Source organism: Arachis hypogaea, chromosome 4, assembly GCF_003086295.3.
Source record: "Arachis hypogaea cultivar Tifrunner chromosome 4, arahy.Tifrunner.gnm2.J5K5, whole genome shotgun sequence".
Taxonomy (NCBI): Eukaryota; Viridiplantae; Streptophyta; class Magnoliopsida; order Fabales; family Fabaceae; genus Arachis; species Arachis hypogaea.
The window spans coordinates 110,017,189-110,028,817 of record NC_092039.1 but is presented as its reverse complement, the minus strand read 5'-3'; the positions used below and the strand labels follow the sequence as shown (position 1 = coordinate 110,028,817).

At 33.0% G+C, this 11,629-nt stretch overlaps 1 protein-coding gene and 1 long non-coding RNA gene across 4 annotated transcripts; one reads left to right on the top strand and one right to left on the bottom strand.

Annotated features, from left to right (window-relative positions):
- Positions 1-7,125: 7,125 nt before the first annotated feature.
- Positions 7,126-8,032, bottom strand: LOC112797231 (uncharacterized). Its single transcript, XR_003199690.3, has 2 exons — positions 7,761-8,032; positions 7,126-7,648 (listed from the first exon to the last, which is right to left on the bottom strand). It is a non-coding gene; the product is annotated as an uncharacterized lncRNA (long non-coding RNA).
- A 333-nt stretch (positions 8,033-8,365) lies between these two features.
- On the top strand, positions 8,366-10,840 carry LOC112797230 (transcription initiation factor TFIID subunit 13). 3 transcript variants are annotated; one of them, XM_025840050.3, is made up of 6 exons: positions 8,366-8,966; positions 9,290-9,545; positions 9,693-9,730; positions 9,829-9,888; positions 10,011-10,085; positions 10,429-10,840. In XM_025840050.3, the coding sequence occupies exons 2-6, from the start codon at positions 9,443-9,445 to the stop codon at positions 10,558-10,560; spliced, it is 408 nt and encodes a 135-aa protein (XP_025695835.1). In that variant the 5' UTR covers positions 8,366-8,966; positions 9,290-9,442; the 3' UTR covers positions 10,561-10,840. The 3 variants fall into 3 exon arrangements, with proteins under 3 accessions (XP_025695835.1, XP_025695836.1, XP_025695834.1); XM_025840051.3 differs by having other exon boundaries at positions 8,395-8,966; positions 9,340-9,545; XM_025840049.3 differs by having other exon boundaries at positions 8,420-8,966; positions 9,297-9,545.
- Positions 10,841-11,629: the final 789 nt, after the last annotated feature.

Below are 11,629 nucleotides of genomic sequence, written 5' to 3'. Positions count from 1 at the left end.
TCTTCATCTTCTTTCAATGGTCATATTTTTTCTTTTTCTTTCTAAAAATTAATTTTAAAAAAATTCTATACATAACTAAAATTTGAAAATATAAAATCTAAAAATTAAAATAAGAAAATAATTTTTTTTAAAATTTTATTATGTTTACTATTTTATGTGAAAAAATTTTATTTATTAAGGTATAAAAAATGAGATTAAAATTAGTATGATTAAAAAATATAAAAAATTTAATATTATGAAAAAAATAAGAAAAATTTATACTAAAAGTAATTTGATTAATTTTTAAAATTTTAAGAATGAAAATAATTTACGTTGTTATGATAAGAATGGGACGTGGATGCCCATTCCTATATGGAACTCACATTCTCAAGAGAAAATGAATATTAAATGCATGTTGAAAATAAAGACCCCATACATGTATAAATAGGGGGTATGATACGAGACTTTTCACACAACAATAATAAACAAATACTCTCTCTTTCTCTTTCTTACACTACAAATCAATTCTTTGCTTTATCTCTTTATATACTACTAATATAATATTAATATATTATCTTTATAGTAGTATAATAGTATTGCTAAATATTGATAGTAGTATTTTATTAATATTTTATTTTATCACATCTTCCTTATTTATTTAGTTATTTTACAACACGTTATCAACACGAGACTCTAATCAAATTTTTAGGAAGACTTAGGTAACAAATTTTCATTATGTCGAAGTTCTCTCATCTTGAATTCAATGCTCTTGATATATCTGGAAACAATTATTTATCATGCATATTAGATGCTGAAATCCATCTTGATTCAATGGATCTTGGAGATACCATTAAGGCTGAAAATAATGCATCCCAAAAGGATAAAGCCAAAGCCATGATTTTTCTTCGTCGTCATCTTGACGAGGGACTGAAAAATGAATATCTCACATTAAAAGATCCTGCAGATCTTTGGAAAGACCTTGAAGAAAGGTATAATCATCAGAAAATGGTGATACTTCTTCAAACCCGATATGAATGGACGCATTTGCGTTTACAAGATTTTAAATCCATAAATGAATATAATTCTGCAATGTTTCGAATCACCTCACGAATGAAATTATGTGGGGAAAAGATCACTGATCATGATATGTTGGAGAAAACTTTCTCAACCTTTCATGCCTCGAATGTGCTCCTACAGCAGCAGTATAGAGAAAAAGGGTTTAAAAAATATTCTAAGTTAATTTCTTGCCTTCTTGTTGCTAAACGCAACAATGAGTTACTTTTAAAAAATCATGAAGCGCGTCCGGCTGGCGCCGTCCCATTTTCTGAAGTAAATGCGGCAAATCATTACCCCAGAAGAGGTAAATGGCAAGGTTTTAATAGCAAGAAAAATTATGGAAGGAAAAAGAATTATATTCAAAAGAGAGGATCTCACCAGAAGTGGGATAAAGAAAGAAATATCGGGCAGAATAAATCAACAGAAGATAAGTATTTTCGTTATGGTGGAAAGGGCCATTGGTCACGTACCTGCCGTACCCCAAGGCACCTAGTCGATCTTTACCAAGCATCCTTAAAAAAGGACGACAAGGAAAAAGAATTGAATTTCATTTCAAATGATGCTGAAAATTCCACCACTTTTTATGATGTATCTGATTTCTTTGAGGATCCTGAAGGAAATATTGGTCATTTGATCAATGATGGAATAATTTAATATGTGAGATTGTTAAGTATCCATGTAAATAAATAATGTAAAGTACTTATTGTTAAGTTTTTTTTTGTATTTGAGTTTCGAATATGATGTATATAAATAATGAAATATTAATGACTTCTGAAATCATTAAATGTGTCATGTTTTAAAATAAAATTTTAGTATATGACATTATTTTTATGTGCAGTATTTCTTAGAAAAATAATTCCGATCAAGTATTCAATTCAACTGTACATGCTACTTATTTTATTATTATTTGTCTTTGAAGAGCATGGCAAGGATATGTAATGAAGATGTATGCCTTGCGGATAGTGCAAGTTCGCACACTATTCTCAAAAATGACATATATTTTACTCATCTGGTGCCAAAAGAAGAATGTGTTAATACTATTATTGGTTCAGGCAATGTGATAGAAGGCTCCGGAAAAACTATAATTTTGTTTCCTGGAGGAACAAAATTCATAATAAATAATGCATTATTGTCTACCAAGTCTCGAAGAAACTTGTTGAGCTTTAAAGATATTCGCGGAAATGGATATCATATTGAGACTATGAATGAGGGAAATCATGAGTATTTATGTATCACAACTCATGATTCAAATAAGAAAGTTATATTAGAAAAAGTACCCTCACTTTCATCTGGGTTATATTATACCAAGATTAGTGCAATTGAATCATATGCCATTGTAAACCAGAAGTTTACTAGCCCAAATGATTTCATAACTTGGCACGACCGATTGGGTCATCCGGGAACAACCATGATGAGGAGAATTATTGAAAACTCTCATGGACATTCACTAAAGAATCAGAAGATTCTTAAAACTAGTGAATTTTGTTGTGCTGCATGTTCTCAGGAAAAGTTAATTTTAAGGCCATCACCAGTAAAGATTGGATTTGAGTCCCCTGAATTCCTAGAAAGGATTCAAGGTGATATATGTGGACCTATTCATCCACCATGTGGATCTTTTAGATATTTTATGGTCTTAATAGACGCATCTTCGAGATGGTCACATGTGTGCTTATTATCTTCTCGCAACCTGGCGTTTGCGAGATTACTGGCTCAAATTATTCGATTAAAAGCACAATTTTCAGAGAATCCAATCAAAGCAATTCGTCTTGATAATGCTGGTGAATTTACTTCCCAAGCTTTTGATGCTTATTGTATAGCTAATGGTATAAGTGTTGAATATCTAATAGCTCATGTTCACACACAAAATGGATTAGCAGAATCACTTATTAAACGCCTCCAATTAATTGCTAGACCCTTACTTTTGAGAATAAATCTCCCAATATCAGTTTGAGGGCATGCTATTTTACATGCTGCAGCACTTATTCGTTTGAGGCCAACGAGTTACCATCAGTTCTCTCCTATGCAATTAGCTTTTGGCCAGCAGCCAAATATCTCCCATTTAAGAATATTTGGGTGTGCGATATATGTTCCCATTGCACCACCTAATCGAACCAAAATGGGACCCCAAAGAAAATTGGGGATATATGTTGGATATGATTCTCCCTCTATAGTGAGGTATCTTGAAATACAAACTAGAGATGTATTTAAAGCCCGATTTGCGGGTCGTCATTTTGATGAATCAAAATTTCCAACATTAGGGGGAGAGAATAAGCTTCCTGAAAAGGAACTTAACTGGAATGCATCATCATTGATGCATTTAGATCCTCGATCAGGGCAATGTGAACTAGAAGTTCAAAAGATTATACATTTGCAAAGAATAGCAAATGAATTGCCTGATGCATTTTCCGATACAAAGAGGATAATTAAATCTTATATACCAGCGAAAAATGCCCCAATTCGAACTGATGTCCCAGTAGGACAAGTAGCCACTGAAGCAAATTCACGCCAGAAGCGTGGCAGGCCTGTTGGTTCCAAAGACAAAAATCCTCGAAAGAGAAAAGAGGTAAATAATATTCCTGTTGAAAAAGACATAGTAGAGACACCTGCAGTTGTCCAAAATTTTGATATAGTGTTAACGCCAGAAGACGTTCAGGTACCTGAAAATTGCGAAAATGATGAGATCTCGATAAATTATGTCTTTACAGGAGAGAAATGAGACCGAAATAAGACAATTGTCAATGAAATATTTGCATATAATGTGGCATTAAATATCATGCATGAGAGTAAGGATCTTGAGCCAAGATCAGTCGAAGAATGTCGACAAAGGAATGATTGGCCAAAATGGAAAGAAGCCATGAAGGCCGAGTTAGACTCACTTGCTAAACGTGAAGTCTTTGGACCTGTAGTCCGTACACCAGAAGATGTAAAACCTGTTGGATATAGGTGGGTATTTGTGAGAAAACGAAATGAGAAAAATGAAGTTGTGCGCTATAAAGCCCGACTTGTGGCACAAGGTTTTTCACAAAGGCCAGGTACAAATTATGAAGAAACATATTCCTATGTAGTGGATGCGATAACATTGCGTTATTTGGTCAGTTTATCTGCATATCATAAACTGCATATGCATTTAATGGATGTGGTAACAGCCTATTTATACGGCTCATTAGATCGGGATATCTATATGAAAGTCCTTAAAGTACTAAAGATATCTAAACCATCCAATGAATATTCGCAAGGGTTATACTCAGTCAAATTGCAAAGATCTTTATATGGTCTAAAGCAATCTAGACGAATGTGGTATAATCATCTTACTGAGTATCTGGCCAAAAACGAATTCAAGAATGATGATATCTGCCCCTGTGTTTTTATAAAGAAATCTGCATCTGGATTCATTATAATTGCTGTGTACGTTGATGATTTAAATATCATTGGAACTCTTGAAGAGATTCCAACAATTATAAAAACTCTAAAAGAAGAGTTTGAGATGAAAGATCTTGGAAGAACTAAATTTTGTCTCGACCTGCAGATCGAGCATATAAAAAATGGGATCTTTATTCATCAAACAACATACACAGAAAAGATCTTGAAGAGATTTTATATGGATAAGTCACATCCATTAAGTACCCCAATGATCGTAAGATCTTTGGATGTGAAAAAGGATCAATTCCGTCCTAAAGAAGAAAATGAAGATATCCTTGGTCCTGAAGTACAATATCTTAGTGCCATTGGAGCGCTAATGTATCTTGCTAATAATACACGACCCGATATATCATTTGCTGTGAATTTACTAGCAAGATATAGTTCCTCTCCAACCAGAAGACATTGGAGTGGAATCAAACAGATCTTTCGATATCTTCATGGAACGGTTGATATGGGATTGTTTTATCCCTACGGATCCAAGTCACAACTAGTTGGCTATGCAGATGCTGGATACTTGTCTGATCCACACAAAGGGAGGTCTCAAACAGGATACCTGTTCACATATGGTGGTACAGCTATATCATGGAGGTCCACGAAACAGACGATTGCAGCAACATCCTCTAATCATGCTGAAATACTAGCGATTCATGAAGCAAGTCGCGAGTATTTTTGGCTCAGGAGTTTGATCCAATATATCCTGTCATCATGTGGACTGATTGATCATAAGATAGCTCCAATTGTCCTGTTTGAAGATAATACAGCATGCATTGCTCAACTTAAGGGCGGATACATTAAAGGTGATAGAACAAAGCATATTTTTCCCAAATTCTTTTTCACTCATGATCTTCAAAATTAGGGGACTATTGATGTCCAACAGATCCGCTCAAGTGACAATCTGGCAGATTTGTTCACAAAGTCACTCCCAAAATCCTGCTTTGAAAGATTGGTACATAAGATTGGGATGCGCCGATTTCAAGACATTAAATGATGTTGACAAGAGGGGGAGACTGTACTCTTTTTTCCTTGGTCAGATTTTTTTTCCATTGAGTTTTTCTTGACAAGGTTTTTAATGAGGCAGTCCCCGTCACAAAGAATATTGTACTCTTTTTCCTTCACTAAAGTTTTTTTCACTGGATTTTCTTTAGTAAGGTTTTAATGAGGCATATTCCTAAATGGGCATCCAAGGAGGAGTGTTGTGATAAGAATGGGACGTGGATGCCTATTCCTATATGGAACTCACATTCTCAAGAGAGAATGAATATTAAATGCATGTTGAAAATAAAGACCCCATGCATGTATAAATAGGGGGTATGATATGAGACTTTTCACACAACAATAATAAACAAATACTCTCTCTTTCTCTTTCTTACACTACAAATCAATTCTTTGCTTTATCTCTTTATATACTACTAATATAATATTAATATATTATTTTTATAGTAGTATAATAGTATTGCTAAATATTGATAGTAGTATTTTATTAATATTTTATTTTATCACCTCTTCCTTATTTATTTAGTTATTTTACAACATACGTAAGTATATTCAAAAACTAATTTAATTCTAAATAAAGTTATAACATGTCAGATAACACTTAATATATCACGTATCACTGACATGACACGTCAACTAATTATTTTGTGACATATAATACTTAACATGATGTATTATCATCTAATTAATAAAAGATCATTTTAACTTACATTCTTTTTTTGAAAGACTAATATAATTAATTTAATCTTTCTAAAACTAATTTAAAGAATAATAATCTTTCGAAAGACAAATTTAAGTATTAACCTAACAGAAATATTCCACTAAAAATCACATTCATATGACCATATTTGTAGCTAGCAATATTTGGAACTAATTAGCCACTCCCGATGAAACTGAATAAAAACATTCATTTGAAATATGAACAGAATGTCCAAAAATGTAATCTACAACAATGGTTTTTTATTATATTTTTTATAATTTAATTTTGATATATTTTTAATATAAAATAATTTATACGAATATTTAATTACATAATATTATATCAATAAAATAATTATTTTTTATTTTGATTGTATAAATAATTATTTAAAAAAATAAATATAATTAAATCATTGTATAAAATATAAAACACCATTAATGTATTGGAATTAAAATATTATATAAAAAATATGCGTAAATTCTCATATATTTATAATAGGATAAGATACTAAATTGGTCTCCTATATTTGGGCGTAATTCTGTTTTAATTCTTAAGGTTTAAAGTGTCCTATTTGAATCTAAAAAAGTTTCATTTAATATCAATTTAGTCCTACAGTGAGGTCAAAGTTAAATAATTAACAGAATATCCTACATAACAACAGAAACAAAATCGATAATCTGGAGAACAAGTACAAGCTCCAGAGGTACAAAATCAACCGTTGATGCATCAATACGTTTATTTATCATTCTCTTTAGTTCTATAGAAAATATTTTATTTATATTATAAGAAAAATAATAAATAAATATATTAATATATTAACGGTTGATTTTGTATCTCTGAAGTTTGAATTTGTTCTCCAAATTATCAATTTTGTTCTTGTACTGTTGTTATGTAGGACATTTCATTAATTATTTAAGTTTGACCTTACTATGAGACTAAATTGATGCTAAATAAAATTTTTTTGGATTAAAACAGAATTACGTCCAAATATTAGTACTAATTTATAGTACTTTACCCTTTATAATATTAAGCACAAACATACAACCTACCGAGTCACCAAACAAAAATAGAAGAAAAAAAAACATACAACCTGCTGCATAACGCTTAAAAAACCCAAAAGCTTATGCTAGCCCTTGCTTAAATGTTCTATTATATCTTTGTACACAGATAAATGTTTTTTCAACATTTGTTACCTACTTTATTATCACTGAATTTTGATGTAATTTCTTAAAAGAGAATAATAAACACTATTTAAGTGACACAACTTGTATGCATAACAAGAACTCAGCGTTGGATGTGATGGTATTCAGATTGAATATTATTATTGTTGCCAAAACACTTGAAGAAAGGGTCACAAATCAAATGGAACCATCTCTGAATGCAACTGAAAATGGAAGAGATGCCCCAAAAACAATGGCAGCAGCAACATCCCTTCAAAAAAGGATCATCATAGGGGTTCTCTCCTACATCATAGTTATCATGCCCCATTCTTTGTAATCTCTGCAGATAGCCACATATGTTTGGTGAAATCAATAAAAGAGCTTATGTAGCAACAATCAGTATTCAAATTACAAAAGTTGTTGAAATTTGAAAAAAGTAAAAAGGAACTCACAGATTTGATGGCCTTTTCTTCCTTTCACTTGCCCAAGAAAAATTGAAGAGAGTTCGTAGTGGAAGAAAAAGGGAGATAGATTAAGACATGAGGATTTTGATTTGTCAAACAGGCATACAAATGGAAAATCACGTGTGGGTGTTTCATGCTTGACTAGATAAGCTTTGCTCTATAAGATGCATCTAGAAGTAGAGCAAGCATTTTTTTTTCTCTTTTCTCATATGTTGAAAAGAAGGGTCCATTCTTTTTTTTTTTTTTTGAAAGATTGTAATTGTGTAGTTCCTTATTGTTGTTCTTTCGTTTTTAAAAGTCTTTTGAACCAATTATTCTTTTTCTTTTGCCTTCAAAATGTGGTGAATGAGGATATGTAAAAGCTTTTGTTTTCTTTATATTGGAGGATCTGTAATTTTTTTTATTAAATGAAATAAACACTCTTCAATTCTAAACATGATAAATTAATCTGCACCACATTTATATCTATAATGTTTAAGGATTTTATCCACTTTTTCATCTAGCTAAGCCTTAAGTTTTTATTTTTGTCATACAAACACACACAGACCCACTCACACATAATAATAACATTGGACTAAGGCCTGGCATGTGATATGTAAAAATCTAAAAATGTGAAGAGAATGTTTGCTTTATAATTTTGGTCATAGAACTTGACTAGAAAGAAAAGCCCAACTCAGATCATTATCATCATCAACGCAATCGCACCCTTCTCTCCATGGATACCCATAATCCCACCAAGATTTCCCCTTTCCAGTTTCCACGCCACTCGATACGAGCATACGACGTCGTTTCTCTTCATCCCTGAACGTCTCCTTCCTCTCGTCACTCGCTCACTGAAGCTAGAGCTTTCTCACTCACTCACTGTGGCTCACTGGCTCTCGCACTCAAGCTCTCTCCCACTCTCGTCTCCGCTCTCTCTCACTGTCTCCAGTCTCGCACTCAGTCGCGCTCGCTCGCCTTCCCTGGGCTCGTCGTCGCCGGCGGCAGAACCAGCAGGTCCCGGGACTGGTCGTCATCATCGCTCTCTGTCTCATCATCGTCTCACACTCAGTCGCGCGCTTTCCTTGCGCTCATCGTCGGCGGCGGCAGAACCAGCAGGTCTCCGGGCTGGTCTTCTTGCTTCGAGTCTCGCCGTCAGCTTCCTCCCCGCCGCCGTCAGCTTCTTTCGCGCAACCACAAGCTGGTCCCCGATTGGTGAGTTCCAACACATTCCTATGATCTATCTTTTTCAGTTTTGTTGATGACAGTTGAATTTGTTGCTGAAAATATCACGGAACTAGTTTTTTTTTTTGGGTTGAAAATCATCACTGACATGATTTGTTACTGGTTATCATCACCGAACCTTGAATAATTTGTCGCTGAAAATATTAGCTAGTTTTTTTATTGCTGAAAATCATCAGTGAGATGAATTTGTTAATGATTATCATCATTTGTTGCTGTCTTGCTGAATAATCAATTAGTTAAGTTTTCTTGTTGCTAAAAATTATCCGACCTGAATTTGTTACCGATTATCATAGAAAACAGCTTGTGAATTGGAAAGGAAGAATCTGAATTCTCAAGAGTGCAGGATCTTCAGCGAAGTTACTCCAAAACTATCCACACCAAACGAGAATCTGAAGAAGAAATCCGAACTCATCGTCGTTCATTCCTTCTTCTTCTTGTGCGGAAGAATGAGCAGTTCCGGTGGTGGAAGCTCGTCGAAACCAAGAAGTGCTTCTTTTCAACCTTCCGAAACTTCTTCAAAGCGCAAAAGAGGAGTCTTCCAAAAAGAACGTTAGTAACCACTCCTATCCAACCTCCTGTTTTTTTTTTTTCGTTGCAATTTTCTGTTTCCCTTTTTCTTTTTAAGATGAAAAAGAAAAACGTTTCTTTTATGCATGTAACTGTCACTAATAATTTTCCTTATGCTTGCTAAAACAGTGCAGCACATGATGTACGGCTTTGGAGATGATCCAAATGTAAGTGCCCTAACCTTGTGTTACATCTTAATTACTTTTTGGGATGTGAATGTTAATGTATACTAAACTTTGATCTCTTTTATGCTTCGCACAATTAGCCTCTTCCTGAAAGTGTGGCACTTATGGAGGATATTGTTGTGGAATATGTCACGGAATTGGTAACCTAATTTATTTATTTTTTAAACCTAACTTTTTCATTGTTCTTGTTCAACTGAATTACAGTGTTGTGGATTAATTTGAAGCTTTTATTTTTGTGCTTTGAAATTTTTTCCTTCGGAAGGTACATAAAGCTCAAGATATTGGATCACAGAGAGGGAAGCTTTCTGTTGAGGATTTCCTTTATTTGATTCGCAAGGTACTTCTTTGTTCATAAAAGAATTTCACATGGAGTTGTCTTAATCTGAAGTTGATAATTGAGAGTAGTTAGATAACAATCTAGTTAAACATGTCAAATCATGTAACGGTCCCAATACCAAATCCACGGCTTTTACTACCAAGAAAATGCACTTATGATTTGCCTTTAACACCATTTTGTCTTCAATTGCTTTGAGGCATGATATAAAGAGCTGTACTGTCAAGAGGCTAATACTTCAGAATTTGTTGCAACTTTGCAAGTTTCAAGTATCCATAAACATTGATCGAATTCATGATTGAACATTTTTGTTCAGGATTAATCCCAATTTCTTATACTGCTACAGGATTTGCCAAAACTTAATCGATGTACAGAATTGTTGTCCATGAATGAAGAGCTGAAACAGGCAAGGAAAGTCTTTGAATCAGATGAAGACAAACTGAGGAAGGTTTTTGAGGTAGATGAACCCGTTGAATGATGAATGAGGAAAAGGGTGTTGAATTGCATCGTTACTGAATTCAGGATTACTGGAGTATGTCCTAACATGCCTCTATCAAATTTTTGGAAATTTGGAGTATGTCCTACATTTGAAAATAGCCAATGTGGATACTTGGATAGTTGAATTGTAACTTCCTAATATATTTGTTCTCCAATTTATTTTGTCCATGATCTTGTGATTATAAGTTTGAGTATTAGAAAACAATTTTTGACACATTAGGGTAACTTGCCGAAATATAGGAGAAATTATTTGGTCTCTACCTTCTACAGTTATTATTTATTTCTTTTGAGAGTTATTTGGTCTCAGCAGGATAGTTTTTATCCTCCTTCTGTTGTACTCTTAATGTAGTAGTAGAATTGGGAATTGACCAGGGAATTTAAAAGGTTATCCAACATTAATCAAATTCAAATAAAGCTTTAAACAATGTTAGTTTTCTGGTTGTGGCAAAGTAGTATTTCATTGTTTTCTCTTGGCAGTTGGTATGACCATTGCTTCCATTTAAGCAAGCCCCTAGAAACTGAATGTTAATATTTGATCTAGGTATAATCTTAGTGATTTTGAGCTTGGTGCAAATTTTAGAGTACTAGATAAATTAGGTATGTAATTCATTAGTATTGGTGACTATAATTGATTCGATTATAATAACAATTCCACCATATTTTATAATAAAGATTAGATATAAGTCTCATTATACTCAAAGACTGAATCAAGATATATAGTTGTTTGTTTTTTTCCTTTCTGTGTTCTGTCCAAATTGGAATGAGAAAATGAAAAATCACCTACATAAGCCTATTCTACTACACTTAATAACAAAAATGTAAAAAAAAAATATGAAACAACCTTGATTCAATTTTTCTTCTCAAGGACTACTAAACTCATATTGTGTGTTAGTGGATATTTTATTCGGATTTTTTATTTAAATAAATAAAATAAATATAATAATTATCAAAATAAATAATTATAAAATTAATTATCGATTTAAATTCTCCTACCTTATCTCGTTTATAGTGTAAACGAGATACATGCATGCTTGTAAATGAGATAGGGC

Bases quoted from the DNA above. Each gene is read 5' to 3' on its own strand.
- LOC112797230 (XM_025840050.3), top strand. From the start codon at position 9,443: ATGAGCAGTTCCGGTGGTGGAAGCTCGTCGAAACCAAGAAGTGCTTCT. The intron at 9,889-10,010 runs GTAACCTAATTT...TTCCTTCGGAAG, and splicing joins TGGAATATGTCACGGAATTG to GTACATAAAGCTCAAGATAT. The intron at 10,086-10,428 runs GTACTTCTTTGT...ATACTGCTACAG, and splicing joins TCCTTTATTTGATTCGCAAG to GATTTGCCAAAACTTAATCG.